The sequence below is a fragment of the Protopterus annectens genome, chromosome 7.part1, assembly GCF_019279795.1.
Source record: "Protopterus annectens isolate FY-2018-M chromosome 7.part1, PAN1.0, whole genome shotgun sequence".
In the NCBI taxonomy this organism is placed as follows: Eukaryota; Metazoa; Chordata; order Ceratodontiformes; family Protopteridae; genus Protopterus; species Protopterus annectens.
The window spans coordinates 342631911-342653280 of record NC_056740.1 but is presented as its reverse complement, the minus strand read 5'-3'; the positions used below and the strand labels follow the sequence as shown (position 1 = coordinate 342653280).

The 21370-nt window shown below is 41.5% G+C and overlaps 1 protein-coding gene across 1 annotated transcript in view; it reads left to right on the top strand.

The window, feature by feature from the left end:
- The window catches only part of DNAH12 (dynein axonemal heavy chain 12), a 4520724-nt gene that overhangs the window by 3463316 nt on the left and 1036038 nt on the right, over positions 1-21370 (top strand). Inside the window, exon 49 of the mRNA XM_044078497.1 lies at positions 5970-6110. Coding sequence (XP_043934432.1) covers positions 5970-6110 — 141 coding nt within the window. The remainder of the gene's footprint in view (positions 1-5969; positions 6111-21370) is intronic.

Here is a 21370-nt window from a genome sequence, read left to right as displayed (position 1 = left end):
CCCCTAGTTTGCAATCATCTGCGAACTTGGTCAGCCATAGTCCTCCTGTACTTGCCTGTAAGTATATGCCGAACAGGAGGGGTCCTAGGACTGAGCCCTGGGGAAAGCTGCTTGTAAATGGTTTAGAGTCAGAACTAGCTCCCGCAACTCTTACCACGCGGGTTCTGCCCATGAGCCAGTTGGCACCCATCTCATGACGTAGGGGTTTATGTTCAGGCTGGTGAGCTTGTCTATAATACCTGAGTGGGGAATGGTGTCGAAGGCCTTTGCGAGGTCTAGGTAGGCTGTGTGGACCACCTTTCCCTCGTCTATAGCCTTGATAACTGTCTCAAAGAAGTCCAACAGGTTTAGGAGGCATGATCTGCCCTTAACAAAGCCAAACTGGGTAGGGTCCAGTGTTTGGAGGTTTCCTATGTCTTTGTTAATGAGATCCATGATGATGCACTCCATAGCTTTGCAGACCAAGCTAGCCAGGCTTATAGGGCGATAGTTCCCTGGGTCCGTTGTGGCTCCACCTTTGTGGAGTGGAATAACTGTTGCTGTGCACCACTCTTTGGGCACATAGACTGTGGAGAGGCTGAGTTTAAACAATGTGTTTAGGTGAGTGGTTAGTTCATCTTTGAGCTTGTGTAGGACGCAGCCTGGAACACCGTCCGGTCCCATTGATGCTGTGTTTTTGGCTTTGGAGAGGGCTGTTTTAACCTGAGTGTCTGTGATTTCAAGGGCACTACATTCTAATGGTATATTTATGGGCCCTTTTGGGGGTGAGAGGGGGGTGAAGTTTGCACTGAACCTGTCTGCCAGGATGTTGGCTATATCGGTCAGTTCAGTGTATTTTGTGCCATACTACACTAACTCCGAGCAGATTTGAGAAGTGCCACTTAGATTCTTGACAGCTAAAGAATGCCTTGTGGTTATTTTTGGAGTCCATGGCAATTTTTCTTTCGAAGCTAGCCTTGGATGATTTTATGAGGGAATGTAGTTTCTTTCTGATACTGATCAGGGATGTCTTCCCTTCTTGGGATTTTACTCTCTTCTGTACTAGTTTCCTCCTTCTATTGTATACCTTGTTTATGGAAGGGGTCCACCAGACTGGTTTTCTTTTCTTAGAGGAGTGAGTCTTTGTTTTGTTTGGGATAGCACGAGCCATGCATTCTTGTAGGTGCTCGTAGAGTGCATTAGTAAAGGATTTTGCAGCTTGGACAGCATTATCATTTAGCAAGGGGGCTTTGAAACTTCCCACCTCGGTCTTAAGTAACGTGAAGTTTGCTTTTGAAAAGTTTTTCACGGTGGTTTCTTTGACCGGGGATGGTGGCAGAATGTGGATATCCAGAGTGATTAGTTTATGGTCAGATCTAACCAGCGAGGGGTTGACCTCCGATGTAGAACACCGGTCGCCCATGTTGGTGATGAACAGGTCCAATATGTTGTCACCTCTTGTGGGGGTGTTGACCAGTTGATCCAGGGCGTTTGAGTTTATAAATTCTAGGAAATGTTGGGCAAGGGAGTTTGTACTTGAGCAGTTCTCCCAGTTAATGTTTGGGTAATTGAAATCACCCAATATCAGAGTGTTTGGTAGGACATTTATGTTTCCCAGTGTTTCCAGGAATGCAGAATGGGGGTCCTGGGACATGGTGGGTGATCTGTAGCAAGCTATAATTCGAATAGCAGTTTTGCCTGTTGTTAGTTGCACGTGGATGATCTCTGAAGGATCGTGCTGTGCCACTAACCTGGAGGTTTGGGTATCCTTGATGAATATGGATACTCCCCTGCCTTTTGTATTTCGGTCCGGGTTTTATGGCCGAAATGTATGGCATGAGTTGTAGCCCGGTAGTGCTGGGGTGCTCTCTGGATCCTTAAACTAGGTTTCTGTTACTGCACATATATCAATTTTCTCCATACTGAGGAGTGCCTCGATTGCATGCATTTTGAGGTTTAGACTTCTGGCATTGAGTAGCATTACCCTCAGTTTTTTGTTACTTGTGCTATTTACGGCATTAGGTTTGTCTTTTGAGCCTTGCCTAAAAAAGGCACTTTGGGGGTGGCAAGAGCCTTGACCAGTATTCGAAAGCCTAAGGGTGACAGGTGAAAGCCGTCTACCAGGGTTTGTCACCTATCACACTTTCAGATCTACAGGTAGTTGTAGAATAGATTCAGTATGTGAGTCGCCCTTCCCTTCAGACAAATTCTCTGTGACCATTAAACAGAAAATATTTAAATCCAAATCACTCTTATTTCATTGTTAGCTACAACAGATATGTTAAAAACTTGATGGCACAGTGGCACAGCAGATAGTAGTGTTGTTGTTTCACAGCAAGAGGTTCCCTGGTTCAATTCTTGGCTGGGGTGCATTTGATGCAGAGTCTGCATGTTCTCCCTGTTTTTGTGTGGGTTTCCTTTGGGTGTTTCGGTTTTCTCCCACATTCCAAAGATATGCAGCAGATACATTGGATACTCTAAATTAGACATAGGTGTGAGTGTGTGTGGTGTGGAAGAGCTACCATGGCAGGGCTAGCCACCAGGTGATGTAAACCTTGACTCTAGATGATTGTCACTGTTGAAGTGACACCCCAACCCCATGTGCAAAAAATGGGACAAGGGGTTGTGGATGGATATGTTAAAAACTGAATATGCTTCTCATACTGTATCTTTCATTACTCGTTAGGTATCAGTTGTATTATAAATATTCATTCTGCTTCTCATTCCCAATTCAGCATCTGTTGATGCCTCCAGACATCAATAGTATTAAAATTGATTATTTTTTTTAATTTTGTGGTGAAGAAGTGATGAAAAATAATGGTGCTATTATTTTTAGACTTTTTTTGGTAGTTAATTTGGATTTTAACCCCTAAATTTTGACTCTGGACATGGTAGAGCATTTGGATTCTCATTTACAATAGAAAGTGACTTCTGCTACACTGTTAAAAGATTTGCTGAATTTGAAATCATGTCCATTTCTGTATTTTCCATTACAAAAATCCATATACTTGTACTCAGAATTCTTAAAACTTCCTTAAAATCGTAATTATGAATATTGCTAATTTGATTAGATTTAATAACACAGTACAACTTTTTATTTATTTGTTAACAAGGTATACCCTCTAGTTATAAGCCTCTTTTCAGGGTCAACCTGGGAGCACTGTCTGGTTAAGTGACTTGCTCAGAATCCTACACTGGGAAAATGAAGGTTTAGAAAATCAAACCCTGAACTGCAGGATATCTCATAGCTTTATTACTCTGTGCTAAACTATTGTCAATTAAACTGGAATTTAGCTGTTAATGAAGCTGCTAAATTCCAGCTAGAGAGAATATTATATTATTATTATTGTAGGAGGTCAGCAAAAATGTATGAATTCTTATCTAGTGTTTCCTTCTTTTTTGCATCCTTTGACATAGGTAAGAAGTTATTTGCACTGGATGAGCCTACTATATGTTATTTTCTGACTTTTATTTATTCCTCCCTCTGATTTTGATTCCTGTTTTATATGATCACTTCATTGTACATTATGAAACTTGTGTATAAGATTGTCATTATTATTATTTATTTATTTATTTATTTTAAACTGGGCAGAAAGGAAAAATACTAACCCTTGTCTGGAGATTGAAACCAGGACCTCCTGTATTCTGTGTGATTGTTATAGCCATTGGGCCATCAAGCAATTAGGTAGCTGGTCACCCCAGAGAGCATCTGGTTCTCCTTTCTGCTTGGAAACCACTGTGATGGAGTTTTCCTTTTAAAAACACAGTTATCCAAATTTTATTTATTTCTTTATCATTTATTTACCAGGATAGTCCGACTGGACTGCTATTGTCTGTTTTCAGTGGAGTCCTGGCAAGAAATGCTCCATACAGTTACAAAATAATGATTAATACATACAGTTATGGATAAACAGTAAAAATACACGGTGGAACTTAAAAACAAGTAAGGAAGCAAGCTGCAGATTGGTTCGCACAAAGAATTACAAAGTTGTGGTATAAATATAAGATCATCTCACTTTTGTAGGGTTGGTACAATTTTGTAGTTAGAACATATTTACAATATATACAAAGAGCTTGGGTAGAGTGCAGTATCAGTATTCCCCAGAAGCATCAGCTATTAATTTCCTACTGTAGGGGTGAGACTTTAGGGAAGACCTTTGCCGTTACATAGGTGGTTGGTGAAAAGGTGTGATTTCCAGAGACTTTTGAAGGTGGGTGTGCAATGTTGTAGCCCGAGGTTACAACAAATGCAGTACAAATCATTAATCAACTGTTGTGTTAAGAAATGAGCAGGACAGGAAGAAACTGATCCTTTAGAACTCAGGAACCCCATGCATTTCAGGCAGTTATTAATGCCACTAGACCAACAAGGAGTCATTGTACATTTAAGTGCCTGGTCTCCCACAACAGCAGTTGTTTCTGCTTTCAACTAGGAAGCCACCATGATGATGATTTTTACTTTTTAATACACAAGCACCCAAATGCAGTGCAGTGCAGTTCTTTAACACAGTATTGCTTTAACAACTGAACAGGAAAGGAAAACACTGATCCTTGTATGAAGATTCACTGGTGTTTTCCTTTCTTGTTCAGTTGTTAATGCAACCTGTGTTTTTTTTTCTTTTTGTTCTATTTACACATTACTAGGTTAACCGTTTTCTTATACAAATAAAACAATATGTCCCACCACACCCCTGGACAGGACTGCAGAGGTATGGGTGTTCTGAATTCACATCAGATGGGGTTGACAGCATGATTGAAAGAAATTTAAATTTCCTGCTAACATTGCAACTAATTTCCTGCAGAACCGCATTTTTATGATGCCAATATTTACTGTGCAGGACTGCTTTGGTAGTTAATAAGATAAGAGCAGCATTTAAAACCTTTTTTGGGGGGCCATTGGTCTTTTATTTCTGCCTTTGTCCACGTTTTTTGCATTTCGAGTTTGAGAGGTATGGTCAGTGGTAGCACAGTGTAGACTAAAGAGGCTTACTGAAAACTATAGCACACACTGAGCTTGACAATATCAGTATATTTTGTAATAGTGCTACTAAATACTACTAGCAGTCTCTCTAGCCTCCCTAAAGGACAAACAATGTAGGTATAACTAAATTAGAGAGTGGACGCAGTCTCTATGATAGGTAATCCACGTCCTCAAAAATATGACACTAATGTTATGATCTGTATGCAGAGGATATTGACTTTATTAAGAAAACATTTTCAGGAAACAACCATCAGCACACTAAATAAACACAAGAGAAGGAAGAAGGACGTGGTCAGTTCAGCACGTAACAGAGCTCTCAACCTCTTACCTTCCATAAGGAAGAAAACCAAAAATATTCAGTGATAACGCCACCAAATTAGTGACATGTATTAATTACAGTTTTATAATTCTGATTATTTTGTCTTTGTGGCACAGCATAGTAAGAGATGCCACAAGTCCATGTGTGGTATTTGGGCAGGGTTTCCCACTGTGCAGCAGGGGGTTTCTGTAATACATTACGCCAACAGTACCATTGATATTCTGATACTCTGTCATGTCTCCTTTCCTGCCATTTAACTTTCACGTGCCTATGTATTTTGGTTAGAAAGGCAGAGAAAAATGCAGCATTAGAGTGTTTCTTGTGTTTTCAAGTATCCTTTTCTTGTCTGCTATCTTTACCTACTTGTGAACTAGAAAGAAAATTAGTGGGTTGTGTTGGCAGGTTGTTCATGATAAGCATTAGGCTCAATTCACATAGTCTCAGATGAATAAATAAGCTAATCTGAACTTGCTGTAGTGTGAAATGACTAATTGCATGAGAGAGTACTGAATAAATAAATTAAAGTAGTAAATCATTTTATATTCTTATTTACCGATATACCATATAATTTTAGTTTAATCTGCATTATGTATTACATTTAGTTTCATTGTCATTTTACTTTACATTTAGTAACATTTACTTACACTGCAATCAACATAACATTACAAATATCTTCACTGTTGTCTGCAGGTGCCTGTAATGCAGAAGATCCGTAGTGAGTACATTACTAATCCTGAATTTGATCCTGCTAAAGTAGTTAAAGCCTCATCTGCTGCTGAAGGTTTATGCAGGTGGATCCTGGCAATGGAGGTGTATGACAGGGTTGCAAAGGTATATTGTTTTCTGTTTTAACACATGTAACAATACATATGCAAAATAAAGATAGTGAACAAGAACTGGCAGGTATACAAGCAAGAATAATGTTAACATGTGAGAGTGTTCAATATCGCCGTTTGTTCTTACAAATGGGTGTCGTAGCCGATCCTCGGCTCCGAGTCGGCCGCTTAGCAAAGCTCTGCATCTAGGAGAAGCTCGAGACCAACCTACCTCCCACAATTCCCTCTGCCTCTACCTCAGATCTAGTTTGCCGCTGCAACCGATCGCATCGAGTTTGAGAGCTCTGACCAACTTTTGGGAAGATAAGCTAATTTCATGTTATATTTTCTTGTGAAATCTTCTGATTTTTTTTGGGAACTTAACTTTAGTGTGTGTGCATGTGTCTGGATCTTCCTTGTTGGCTACACTAATATATATAATTTATATATATATAGTTTAGTTTCCTTAGGGCCTACCCCTCCTAGTTACTAGATTTAGGATTGATACTTGCAATTATTATTGCTGTGTTTGTGGACTTGTATCTAACTTCTTGACAAAAGTGTTATTGGGTACTTGTACAGTTTTTCTCTACAGGATATGTCTGAAAAATCCAAGTCTGGATTCAAGAGGTGTCAGTGTGGGCAAAAGATGTCTATCACTGGCAACCATAGCTCCTGTGTCTACTGTTTTGGCCCTCTCCATCTACAAGAAGACTGCTCCATTTGTCATTCCTTTAGTGGAAGGGTCATGACAGATAGACGCAGGAAGCTGATTGATAGACGTCTTTTGAAGCCTGCCTTCCAAGAGGCGCTGGACAAGTCGGACCAGGCTTCTAAGTCCTCGAAGGGGTCGAAGACATCGGAGCCCACGTCATCGGCTCCGAGTTCTTTGCTTAAAGTTTGTTCATCGGTTCCACAGGCTTCGGGGCCGAGTGTTGAGCTTCTTACTGTGACCGAGCCTCGAGTCTTGGAACCGGTGTCGGAGCTTCCACCTCCTGCTATTTTGAGGTCGGTACCGTCCTCGGTTCCTTCGACCCATTCTTCCAGGCCTCTCTCCGACACCGACGTAGATCGTGTGGTGCAGAAGTTAATGGAGAACACGGCCCTGTCCAAGCTCATTTCAGTCTCCTCCCAATTGGTGTTGAGACTCAAAGGCCTTCCCTTATCTCCATCTCATCCTCCTCCAGGGCCTACACAACTGTCAGAGCCGGGAGAAGTTGATCTGATGATAGTGGAGCCCTTGGTGCCAATACCGTCCCTTCCTCGGTCGGCACCATTGACTTCGACTCCGTCAGAACCGATAGCGGACTCGCGGAGCCGACGATCTCTCCTTGGCTCCAGGACCGAGAGTCGAACCGATCTTTCGGTGCCGACTCTCCCTCTCGGTGCCTCGACACGGATCACTTCAGCTCCGTCCTCGGGGTTGATGCCCTTGGCCTCCGTGTCGGGGATGCTTCCGCGTTCTTCGGAACCGGAGGACTCCTTGGCCCGGGGTCCGGGGGCCTTTGACCTCATGAGGAAGGTATTGTCTTCTCAGACAACCACTTCATTGGAAGCAACTTCTCTCTCCCCTAAAGGTCCGTTATCTACTTCTGCACCCATGACTACCCATAAGCATGGAGCACCAGTGTCTCAGCCACTCCCAGAGGGAGTCCCTTCTTCCATGGAGGCCTCACCGGAAACCCCACCGGATGACGTCCCGAGGAAATAGTTGTGCAAGAGGAGGCACTTAGATTCTCCACAAGAATCCTTGACATCGGATACTGACTTAGATGAGTCGGAAGGGTCCCCAAATCACCCTCAGAGGATGTCTCCTTTGCGGACATCCTGGAGATCCTGAAGCAGAGAGGTGATTGGCAAGCCCTACCCCCTTCTGAGGATGAGTCGGTTCTGCTGAAGGCATTTGGTGCTCGACCTTCCACCTCCTGGGTTACTCCGCCCTTCGACGAGTTAATGGAGTTAATTGCTTGAAGGGCGTGGGAGACACCTGACACAGTGGAGCCAGTTCCCAGGAAGCCTAATAAATACATAACTGCCCCTCAGGACAAGTCATACCTTACTAAGGGAGTTCCAGTGGACGCTATGGTGGTGTCCGCAGCCACTAAAAAGGAGATATCCAAATCTTCCTCGTCTGTTCATCCTCCTAACAGAGACACTAGGACCATGGACAGATATGGGAAGCGCATCTTCAGTTCAGTGACTTTTTCCATGCGATCGCTGAACTACTTGACACATTTCACGTGATTACAGAGGGATCTAGTCAAGGAGTTGGGAGATACCCTCCAGGGTAATACAGATGCTGCTGTCTCGGACAAAGTTACAGCACAGCTCAATACCCTTACATCTATTGTGAACTCGTCCATGAGGCTCATCTCGTATGCGGCCGAAGGGTCGAGTAGGGCTGCAGCTTCAGCGATTGCTCTTCGTAGACAATCCTGGATGCGGCTGTGCTCCTTTGCGGAAGCCTTCAAGTCTTCCTTTACTAACGCCCCTTTTGATGGTGCCACTCTTTTTGGCCCCAAAGTAAAGGAGACCCTAACCCAGTGTGAGCAGGAAGGAAAGACTCTGTCTGCTGTCGGAGTCCGTTTTTCCACCCCATCCAGACCATACCCCAAAGGGCAATGAGGTGGAAAGATGTGGTTTCATAAACCCCAGGGTTCTTTCCCAGGCACACAGGGTGATGCCCCCCCCAGAGGCAGAGGAGGGGGCAGAAATGGAAGACGCCACCCTGGCGGCAGAGGGGGTCCGCAGAACCAAGGTGACAGGGATACCATCCCTGGGAAGCCTTTCCAGCACTCCTGAGAGGAGGCCCGACTGTCCTGCTCTGGAGGCAGTCGGGGGCTGCTTAGCTTTATACCCTCAGGCCTGGCAAAGCCTTACTTCAGACAAATGGGTAAAAAGCATTATTACCAGAGGTTACAAAATTCCCTTTGTATTCCCCCCATTACCACAAAGAAAAAGATTCCCAGATGTACCACCCCATCTGCGAAAATCTGCAGCTATAGAAATCTCAAAGCTGCTAGAAAAAAGAGTCATCCAACCAGTCCCGGTGGACCAAAGAGGATCCGGAACTTACTCAAGGTTCTTTTTAGTTCCAAAAAAGACAGGGGACTGGAGGCCAGTTCTGGACCTAAGCACTCTCAATACATTTGTGAAGAAGGAAAAGTTCCGGATGGTCACGCTTCAATCGATCCTTCCGTTTTTACAGAAGGACGACTGGATGTGCTCAATAGATCTCAGTGACGCCTACTACCACATCAAAATGGCCAGAGTGTCCAGAGATCACCTGCGCTTCCGGCTGGGAGCCAGCCACTTTCAGATTCGGGCCCTGCCCTTTGGTCTAACCTCAGCCCCCAGGGTTTTCACCAAATGCATGGCAGTGGTAGCGTCTCACTTGAGACGCCTAGTATTCCGGGTGTTTCCATATCTGGATGACTGGCTCCTTACTGCCACCACCGAGCGTCAACTGATACAGGCCAGGGATTACACAATCAGCCTTTGTGCTCTGTTAGGGATTTCGATAAATTTCAAAAAATCTGCGTTACAGCCCTCACAGCATATTTTATTTATAGGCGCAGATCTAGATACCCGTTCTTTGCTAGTAAAGCTACCCTCCACAAGAATAGCTTCCCTACAACAACATGTATCTCTCCTACTATTATCCAAGAAATCCCCAGCCAAACTAGTCCTGAAAGTCTTAGGGCTCATGTCAGCTTCCCTCATTGCAGTTCCCATGGGGAGGCTACAGATGAGAATTCTCCAATGGCTGCTGTTCACACAGTGGTCGTTCCAGCAGTTACCGCTGACACACGAGATTCACATAACAGATTCCTGCAAAGCACACCTGTCTTGGTGGTTACAGGATCACAACCTCATCAGCGGCCGACAGTTTGTGTTACCCAACCCAACGGCCACGGTGACCACGGACGCTTCCCTGATAGGGTGGGGGGGCATCTTTCAGGGAAAGACAGTCCAAGGCGAATGGTCCAGCTTAGAGTACAACCTGCACATAAATGTTCTAGAGATGAGGGCAGTGTTTCTAGCGTTGCAACACTTCTCCCCCCTTCTACCTCTAGGGACTATTGCAATACAGACAGACAACATGTCCGTAGTCTGGTACATAAACAAACAGGGAGGAACCAGGTCTTACCAGTTGTGCAGAGAGGCCATGAGAATTTGGCAATGGGCAGAGTCCACGGGTCACTTTCTAATAGCAACGCACATCCCGGGGTTATCCAACATCATAGCGGACAGGTTGAGCAGAGCAATCCTGTTACCTCATGAGTGGTCCCTCAATCAGAAAGTGGCGGAAAGGATTTTCCGCAAATGGGGCCAGCCTTGCTGTGATCTGTTTGCGTCTCCAATGAACACCAAATGCAGAAGCTACTTTGCCCTTTTACCCCCTCCAGGGGATGTCCCCAGGGATGCTCTGATTCACGATTGACCCCCGGGTCTCCTGTACGCTTTCCCTCCTATACCACTGATCCTGAAATTTCTTCAGAAAGCCAAGGACCAGGAGAGGACTATAATTCTCATTGCCCCATTCTGGCCTCGAGAGATTTGGTTCCCCTTTCTTCAAGCCCACCAAATGCAGGAGCCCTGGATTCTGGACCCAGTGCCAGATCTGCTGACTCATTCGTCAGGAGCTCCTCACCCGTCGCTCCTATCCCTCAAGTTAGCAGCCTGGCTGCTCCGCTTCCCTACTTAGCCAGGTCTGATCTTCTCTCTCCGGCGGTCCAGAACATTCTGGTCGCCTCCCATAAGGCTTCCACTACTAAAATCTATACCAGTAAGTGGAAACGTTTTGTCCACTGGGCGACTACACAGCATTTGGATCCTTTAGTAGCCCCCCTAAACAAGATTTTGGAATTCCTGTCCATTCTGTTTCACCAAGGAGCCTCTACTGCCACTTTAAAAGTTCAGTTGGCCGCTATTTCCAACTTTCACATAGGAGAAAACAGAGCTCCCATTATGGCTCATAGGCTTTGTAAAGCCTTCATGAAAGGGTCCTTTCATCTCAGACCAACAGTTAGGTTACCTACAGCTCCTTGGAATCTAAATTTACTCTTATCCCAGTTAATTTTACCACCCTTTGAACCAGCTTCTTCCTGTTCCTTAAAGTTCTTGTCTTGGAAGACTCTTTTCCTAGTAGCTATCACTTCAGCCAGACGAGTATCAGAACTTCAGGCACTTTCCATCAAACAGCCATATTTAATTTTTCACCCTGACAGGGTATCATTACGCACCAACCCTTCCTTTCTCCCTAAGGTTTGTTCGGTTGCCAACATTAATCAGTCCATTGAGCTTCCTATGTTTTTCAAGAACCACTCCAACAAGCTGGAATATATGTTACACAAATTGGATGTTCATAGACAAATCAGATTCTACCTGGATAGAACTAAGGACCATAGGAAAGCGGACCAACTCTTTATAGCCTTTGCGGACAACAAAATGGGCATGGCAGTGACGAAGCGCACACTTTCCAAATGGCTAACTGATTGTATAACCTTTGTGTATTCTGCTTCAAACCAGATTTTGCCCACCAAACCAAAGAGACATTCTACTAGGTCAGTTTCCACATCTCTGGCTCATGCGGCTCGTCTGCCATTGGACACTATTTGTGCAGCCGCCACTTGGTCTAAACCGCATACATTCATCACTCATTATAAAGTTGATAGGACTTCCAGGGATAGAGCATCTTTTGGTTCCACTGTGCTCAGGAACGTTCTTCCGTGAGTCACTCAGGGTAACAGAGCTAGGGACGCTACCCATTTGTAAGAACAAACGGTGAGATTGAACACTCTCACATAAAGAAGTTATGTCCTTACCATAATGTTCCATGTGGAGTGTTCATCTCGCCTTTGTTCTTACATCCCCACCCTCCCACCCTCAGGTCTGGAAGAACGTAAGGATTTAGAAGTCTGGTCTGTTTGTCTCCCACTAGTGATCTCTCTGTTGTTCCTACTGGCTTGAGCTAGTTACTGCTCCTTATGTATACTTATGTATCCCTTTTTATGCTTGATTACCTTTGTTATTGCTGGATCTGGTCTTGTTTTGCAAACTAGATCTGAGGTAGAGGCAGAGGGAATTGTGGGACGTAGGTTGGTCTCGAGCTTCTCCTAGATGCAGAGCTTTGCTAAGCGGCCGACTCGGAGCCGAGGATCGGCTCCGACACCCATTTGTGAGAATAAAGGCGAGATGAACACTCCACATGGAACGTTATGGTAAGGACATAACTTCTTTTTTTTGCATTCTGACACATACACTAGTTTCATTGCAGAGGCATTTTGTATTGACACTTTAAAGTTTTATAGCAACAATCACACAGCAATCCATGTTTGATTTACTTTTAAGTACAGTGCCAGAAGGAAGGCTTCAGAAACATATACAAGGCATTTATTTGTGATAAAGTTTTCTTTGTGGCATACACTGTCACAAGCAATATACTCCATTCTATAAAATATGTTTGTTTATCTTTTGCATTATTGTTGTGTTTATAAGACTTTATATCACTGGGCCTGTTATGCTGTTGGAGCGAAAATGCTAACATTTTTATTTAATTTTTTGTAATCTGTAGCATCATATAAACTAAGTATTTTCAAAACAAATCTGTGTTATTTTATTCCTTAATCAGTGAATCTTTTGACTTGTCAGGCAAATGAGGTGAGAACATGGTGGCATGTTACCTAGACTCTTCAAGAAGATTTGAAATAAATGTTTGTTCTCATGTCCCAAAATATTATGAAGGTAGTGAACATAAATCATTTTTTTAGGGGGATGATTTTGATATCCCCCCAGTATTCAAATCAGTATAGAATAACATCATGTAAGTAAAAAAACATTTTCTTGACATTACACCTCTCTCCCTCTTTATCCTTTACCAGCTTTTGCATCCCACCTTCCCCATCACCACCTTTTGTTAAATTAAGTTGTTTTATCTTCTGTATGCCTTACAATGCATATTTAGCCACTGATGGTATCTGCATAGATATTCATAAATTAATAATTCAGCCAACTAATTTACAGCAAGTGATCTGTAACAAAACATTGCATCTCCCATGATCAAGAGATTGAGCATTACAACAAACAAATCATAAGTGAACTACAGTGAAACACTGTAATGCAGTAAATTGTACAGCAGTGGGTGTTCAGCTCCACACTCCTGAACTTTAAATATACTACCTCTGAGGCTGCACAGACCTGAAGAAAAGGGAAGACTTAAAAAAACACAAAGTACTCCATGGCATGCAGGAATGAGATAAAGTCATGACTATAACCCCGGTTCGAACAGTGGTCATTTCAGGGGAGGATCCGGTGATGGTGAATAGAGGAATGACAATGCATATACTTTTTTACCTCTCTCATATACTAAGGTTCATGACTACTTGTTGAGGTGGCAGAGATTCAGTGACTGAAGCAGTACCAGTTGCAGTCCTACATAGGTTAACGGGGAAGCATGTTGCCCAGATTTGGGAGAACCCTCCATACAATGCATCTTGGGCATCCCACTTAGTGATATCAACCAGCATGCTGTGGGAGTCAGGGCTTAAGCAGAAAAGCCCCACAAGTGTATTGTAATTGACAATCCCTGGCCTGGCCCTGTCCCACTCCTTGGAATATGATGGCTTGCTCTCCTAATGAAACGATGGGCTTCCTCCTAAAGAGACCCTCCTAGTGTGGATTACACTGGGGGCATCAAATACATGGAAATCACAGAGGATGAGAAGATGCAAGGAAGTGGACCAGAATATCAGTAACAGCTATGATAAGTAAAGAAAACTGAAAGAAACCTGCCTTTTCCCATTTGTTTGTGTCTTATGACCTTGGTGATAACATTACGGCATGTGTGAGAAATCAACATCTGTCATACCAGACATGGACAACATATATATCCTAAATGTGTGACAATTCATGTGTTTACAATCATGCATGGACAATACATACTGTGACAAACTGTAGTTCTCATAGCAAGTGTTTGATGCACTGTTGTACATGTCACTGCCCTGTATATGTATTTCTATAGCTATTTATATATAAAAAACAAAGGATAAAAAGGACACACAGAAAAGCCATTTAGTAAAAAATGAAAGAAAAATCAGACAAGCTAGAGTTTTCACTGTGTGATACTTTAAACCTCCTGTAGTGGAGGCCCTTGGGATATATGCAAATTACCCCTTCAGGACATCAAGTGTTTCAGCTACATGGCTTTTGAATGTCTTTATGGTTACATTCAGGCCAACAAAGCTAAACCCAACTAGCTGCAGATATGTGTGTTTCAGCCTTTTTATTGGCCTGAATGTTGTTGTTCTGTGTAGTTTGTAAAGTATCTAAGTAATTGTGTAGTTGTCACAGCTTTTATTTATTTTTTGTTTGTTTGCTCCTTTATTTAATTATTATATGGGGAGGTGAACTGGAAACGGTCCTTTTTGGTTACAACAGATTATTTTGGCGGTAACTGTCTTATCAGTATGTTCATCATATAGCTCACTGCTGCAGTAGCCTTAGCAATATGGGTTATATCCTGCCAAGGATATAACAGTCAGCCAGCTTCCAAAGCTTCAGGACACCTTTCACACACTCAAATCATTAGGCAACTTGAGCTGCCTTAAAAAACAGGTTTGATAATCAAGCCCTTCAGAGCTTCCCAGCTGCGGAAAAGAATGATCACAGTTAGCTAGTGCTGTTTCTTTGCTGGGCAGATAAGTGCCCTTTAGTAAAAACCCTTCCACATAAAAATTTATTGTTCAAATGTACCTTTCTTCTAAGTAAAGTTATTTTTCATCTAGTAGTATGTGTTTTAATGACTGTCATGAGACTTAACTGTACTTTTAAACAGGAGCGCACTTTTTTCCTGTCAATTTAAAAGTAATTTAAAGTAGTTAAAATCATTTTTCTGTTGAGAAATTGGCAAAGTGTATTGAAGTGCTTTTTTTTACTGTGTTTTTTGGGAAAAAGTGACCTTTAATAATTTTTTATTGGCTGACACTGCTTGTTTTCCTAAGTAAAGAGAAGCCATTTCCATCTTAACTTCTTCTTTCTGATTTTTCCCGGTTAGGGGGCGCCACAGAGGATCACCTGTCTGCTCATGATTGGCAGTGGAGTTTTATGGTGTCGAGTTGCCAGCCCGGCACCCAACCTTCCACAGAAGGCAAACACATGCACACACTCATTCCTAGGGCCAATTTACAGTGTCCAATCCGCCTACAGCATGTCTTAACCATGCAACAAATGACTGGTCCCATGGTCAGTCATTCTTCCAACCACAAAAAGAAAAAGTTAAACAAACAGCCCTTGCCACCACAGCAGGCTAGCAGTTTGCCTCATCCACAGATGGATGACTCTGCTGTGGCCAAAGCTGGTTCTTCAGACAACTCATCTTTTACCCTGGATCCATTTATATGCATCTTAATAAACACTGGCTTTGTTCCTGCACCAACCCAGATTAACTTTCCTTCTTCCTCTCTCTCCATACCTCTCAACTGTACAGATTTCCGCAGAATGTCCAGATTTTTGCCTTATATGTTTGGTCTGTTTTTTCATAATATTGTGGCTGTCTGGCAAATTAGTGACAAATTATTAAAGATTGAAGTCAGAAAATAATGACAGACATTTGAGTGTTAGACTTCATACACTTCAGAAAGTTCATGATAATGCAAAACCTGTTATTCTATCAACTTTATAAGCTGGTACGATCAATATTTCAAAATTGTCCCTATTTGTACCACTTTTTTATGGCTTTGTCCAGATTACTTACTCTAAGAGGTTGAGAGGTATGTCTCTCTCCTTTCTTCTTACATGATTTGTTCTTTCTCTTCTCCTTATATCCTGATAGCTCTCCCTGTACATAACATCTATGCAGATATATGCTATCACATATACACTGAATGACTTTTGTAATCCAAAATAACAAAAAAAAAAAAAAACAACCTTTTTTTGTATTTTTATTTTTATTTTAAAACATCATATGATTATACTTTTTGTTTTTGCTCCTATCATATTTGTGTATTTGTGTATTAACTAGCTCTGTTTATAAATTTTAATCTTGTATTACCTTTTCTCTATTTAAACTTGTAATGACTGTTGGAGCTTATCTCCCCGGGCCTCTACTGAAAATGGACATGTATCCAGCTAGACTAGCCTGGTCAACAAATGTAAAATAAAAAAATAAATAAATAAAATAAATTTAGTGCAACAGCTACAGTCACTATGGATCAGGAGATAGCCATGTCCTCTGCAGCAGTTAGGGTCCCTCAGTGGACAAGGGAGAGCTACTCTTGTTGGCCCCATTTTTCCTGTCTAAAAGAAACAGAAAACAAATATGCATCTAGTTGTCCTCATATTTCTCCAGACAGAAGTAGTCCACTCTAATTCACGCTATTGATCTTTCTTATAAGGTGGTCTGTCATTAAAGAAAGACCTCTTTTTCCTGACGTGATTCAAGATTCTGAATCTGGGCAGGAAGTTGAAAGGACAGCTACTGTTTTTTTTCTCATCAGATTTCTGATTCAGACTCAGAGGAGAACTCAGTTTCTGATTGTCTCTATGGAGCTTTCCCTTTCTCTGAGAGCATTTCCAGAATATCCCAGTGTTTTAGTGGGAGAACACAGGTTTCTCAGTCCCTCTGAAAATACTGTGAGCTATTACAGATGGAATTTCTAGAACCTTCACCCATTCCTCCAGTGCTTCCAGCTTTGGAGGATGTGTATGCTAATGCTTACAAGTTTCCTGATAGTCAGCCTACTACCCCTAAAAAAGGCAGATAGATTGTACAAAATCCCCCAGGTTTTAAGTTTTAATACTTTTAACCCAAACCTGACCCAGCACCTATAGCTTTAGTTAATCCTACTGCTGTTAAACATTTAGTTAATTCCAATCCTACAATTTCTGATAAGAATGGGAAAATAACAGATAAGTATGAGGAAACGGTGTATGCTTTTGCAACTTTGATTTTCAAAATTTTGAATTGTCATGCTCATATGTACGTTTATTCTGATTGATTGGGAAAGTATGAGGAAGGTTTGGAGTTTGTTCTTGTGAGGAAAATCTGTTGTAAATGGTTTCATTTCTTCAGTTGTGCAGGTCACAGCTCGTTTAAAGTGTGTGTGTGTGTGTGTGACTGTTGATTCTTCTTTCAAGGCTATAGCCACTGGTACTGTTTTGAGGAGAATTGCCTGGCTGTTTTTAGAACTTTTCAGATGATGTGAAAAATGAAATTTTAAATTTTCCTTTGGACAGAGATTAAGTTTTGGGTCACTCTGCTGCAGAGATTATCAAAAAGTGTAATAAGGGGCTACAGTGAGACAGGGAATCAGCAAGATTTGTCAGCCTTTTTTTATATTTTCTAAGGGATTCTCTAACCCCTCATCCAATTTTAGCAAGAAAAAAAAAAGTGAACAGTCCCAGCAAATTACTGGTAAATAGACATTTAAGAAGAAATGGCATGAGGATTTCAAAAGGAATACTGGACCCCCCCCCTAAAATTGATGGACAGTCTAGCAAGTCAAAACGAGTATTTAAGGGATCTTGACCCCCTCCCCCTCACACACTGGCAATCCCTTTTCCATCCCAGAAAGTTTTAATCTCCACTTTCCTCCTTGGAAACAGCTTAAACAAATTGGTTCTGAGGTTCAAGGTTACAAAGGGCAGTGGGAAGAAATTTCTGCTTTCCAGATGGGTGATTCCTTATCTACCAGACCAGATTCTTCTACCCCCATACCCATGTCTTTCAACATATGTTGTCTCAGGGAATGATAGAGCCAGTTTCTCCTTCCCAGTTTGGGAAAATGTTTTTTTATTCCAGAATGTTCTTGGTTCCAAAGAAAGAAAATGCTTGGAGACCAGTTGTAGATCTTTCTTTCCTAAACTAATTTGTGATAGTGCCCAAATAAAAAATGCTGTCACTTCACAACCCATTTCTCCTTCTTCATTTAAGTTTTTTAGTAACACTGGATTTAAAAGATGCTTTATCACCATATTCCTATTCATCTAGAGTTCATTCTTTTTTTAAGATTTTGTATATCTAGATCACATTATCAGTTCTCTGCCTTGCCTTTTGGACTATGCACTGCACGAAGAGTGTTCACAAAGTGTCTAGCTCCAGTTATAGCTCATGGCATGCTACAGGGTGTCCACATTTTCCATACCTAGATGACTTGCTTATCTTTGCACTGTGTTTTTATTTTCAAAGTATTGGGAACCTCTCACTTGGATGAAAGATCTCTTACACAAGATGGGAATCCAGGAAAACATTGAAAAGCCTTTTTTGACTCCATCACACATAATTGTGTTTATGGGGTGCCTGTTAAGCACCTCAGTTCAAAGATATTTTCTTTCACAGGAAAACATAAATCTATATCTAGATCTATTTCTAGGGTTTTCCTGTCAGACTTCAGTCACTGCAAGGGAATACCTCAGAATTTTGGGTCTCTTGGCAACTATGGTTCTCATGATGCCCTTCACAAGACTCCTCATGAGAAAGCTACAGTGGTATCTGAAGTCTCCTTGGTTCCAGCACAAACACCTATTATCTTTTCAAATCTCAGTTGTGGGGTTTAGTAGAAGAGAAATCACTTAGTGAAGACAGCAGATCTAGCCCCCCCCCCACTACAAAGCAGTCAGTCAGCACAACAAATGTCTCCGGACTTTTGTTTGGGGAGCAATTTCAGGAGGGATAAAAGTGCAGGGTGTACAGGACACTAAGGACAGATATAAGTACATAAATATAAAAGAGATGCTTGCTCTGATCAAGGCATTCAACACTCTGAATCATCTTTTGTCCACTGGACCTCTTCAGGTTGTTACAGACAATACTGCAGTCATGAGTTACATCAAAAAGAAAGAGGGGACCAGGTTTTACCCCCTTTGCAGACTAAAAAAAGTCACAAAGTACAAACTGAAGCAGATAAACACAAAAGCCAGAAGAAGTAGCTGGATTGAATCCACTCAAAGTAATGCAGGCTGCAAATCACCACACAGCTGTAGAATGCAGAATCCACTTTATTAACTTCAGAACATAAAAATCCAAGGATGAGTGCTTTCGTCCAGAAAGATCTAGACTTCATCCAACAATTTACACCACAGTTACTTTTTTATAGATTCATAGATTAGTACTAGGCTAACTGCCTTTGTGGGCCATTTTAAGCCTAGCCAATTACCCCATGTGTGAATCAAACCCTGCCCCTTGTATCTGTAAGGTAAACACTTTAACCATTATGCCAATCTCCCACCCCTAACAAACAGGAAGTTCCACACAGTTATGAACTCATCAGTTATGTCATTAAAAGCACAATATTTACAGTCACTGAATTTAAAAAGCAGATACAATATACAAACTGAAAAAGTTCATGGAACACACCACCCTAAAAAATACACTATATATAAGCACTGCTTCATAAAATGAAAATGTACAATAAATATTTAAATATGTCGAATATGTTAAAACAGTATATGTGTAATTAAATACTAAAAACTAGATATAGTAGAAAATGTTAAGAGAAATAAATACACATTAACATAATAAATACTGAACATTTGAATTATTTAAAATGTTAAAATACATAATGGAGAAATATATTTTTTATCTTTCCAATGCCTTCAGTTTTAAAATTGGGCTAATGGAAATATGCTCATTCAGGCCTGGCCAGTTCCCAGCATTCAAATGTAATTGCCAGTGTAATTCTCTTTTCTCAAGTAATAGTGACCATGCACCACCTCTCATGTTGGTACTGATATTATCTATAATAAAAAATTGGAACTTATGGTAATTGTACTCCAAAACATCTTTTCTAAGAGAAGTAGTTTCTTTTTTATTCCTTATGTCATATAGGTGTTCGTATATGTGATTTTTTAAACTTTTTATCAGTCTTGCCTATGTAAAAGCAAGAACAGGTGGTACACATGGCACAGTAAATCACTTTCTCTGAGTTACAATTGTATTTCTGATTGATTCTAATTTCGATATTATTGATGTCAAAAATATTGCCTTCTTTTATGTAACTGCAATAATTGGAAAGATAAAAAATATATTTCTCCTTTGCAGACTAGTTATATTAGCTTGGGATATAGCTCCACCGCACAGTCTCACTCTAAAAGCATCCTACATCCCATCAGAACAAAACTGTGTAGTAGACAAGCTGAGCAGGACAAAGGCAGACTCTCACGAATGGAAACGAGATCAGAGATCTTCCAAGAGTTGATCCATCTGTGGGGAGTTCCTCAAATTGACTTGTTTGCCTCCTGTCTGAACAATTAGCTGGCAAAATTCTGTTCAAAGACTCCTTGCAAGAAGGCCTGGAAGACAGGTGACTTTTCCTTTCTTTGGACAGAAATGTTCCTGTATGCTTTTCCACCCATTCCATTGATATCCAGGGTACTTCTGAAAATTTGGAAGGAATCTCCCAAGGACACTGTGGTGACTTACTCCTGGTCGAGGCAACAGTGGTTCTCCCTTCTTTTGGAAATGGCCAAGGGCAATTACCACACGGTTCATCACAGAATCAGTTTCTTCTCACAAGAATAGGGGTGTTTGATACCCCCCGACCCCAATCAACATCAAACTGACTGCCTGGATGATAGGGTCTTAATTCCCTTTAGGCACCTTTTACTGAGGACATGAAGCAGGTACTAATGGAGGCAAGAAAACCTACTACTAGAAAATCATATATTAGCAAATGGACAAGGATTTCTAGTTGGTGCCACCAACATAACCTCCACCCTTTCAGAGCTAGTATTTCTCTGTTTTTACAATATTTGTGTGTTACTTTCCTTTGGCCTTTCTTACTCCTCCATCAGTGTTCATTTATTGGCCATTTCGGCACGTCTTTCCATGGATCCCCCTCTTTCATTGTATTCTAATGTCAAAATGCTTTTGGAAGGGGTTTTGCATAACAGACCTACAAGGCTTCTTGAGAATCTCAGTTTTGTTCATAGGTTCATTGGTGTATACTAGGCTAACGACCACAAGAACCCTTAAAAGCCTAGCCATGTAACATAAACGTGACCCACAAATTTGATTTATATTTGATTTGTAGGGGGTGATCTACTGACTGCTTCTTTCATTTGGAGACATAGGAGCCAGACCAGGGGAGAATTTCCGATTACCCATCCATTGGGCCAAGTTGCACTTAAATAGGGAGGAACTCTGCTTCACGTGGATGGGGGAGCCTGTTCTAGAGAATGGGAATTCTTTCAGAAACATATCTGTGTTTCCAACATTCCCTATTTATGTTGCAAACAACATTTAAGTCTTTTAATCTAGTAGACCTGATGCTGTTTGTT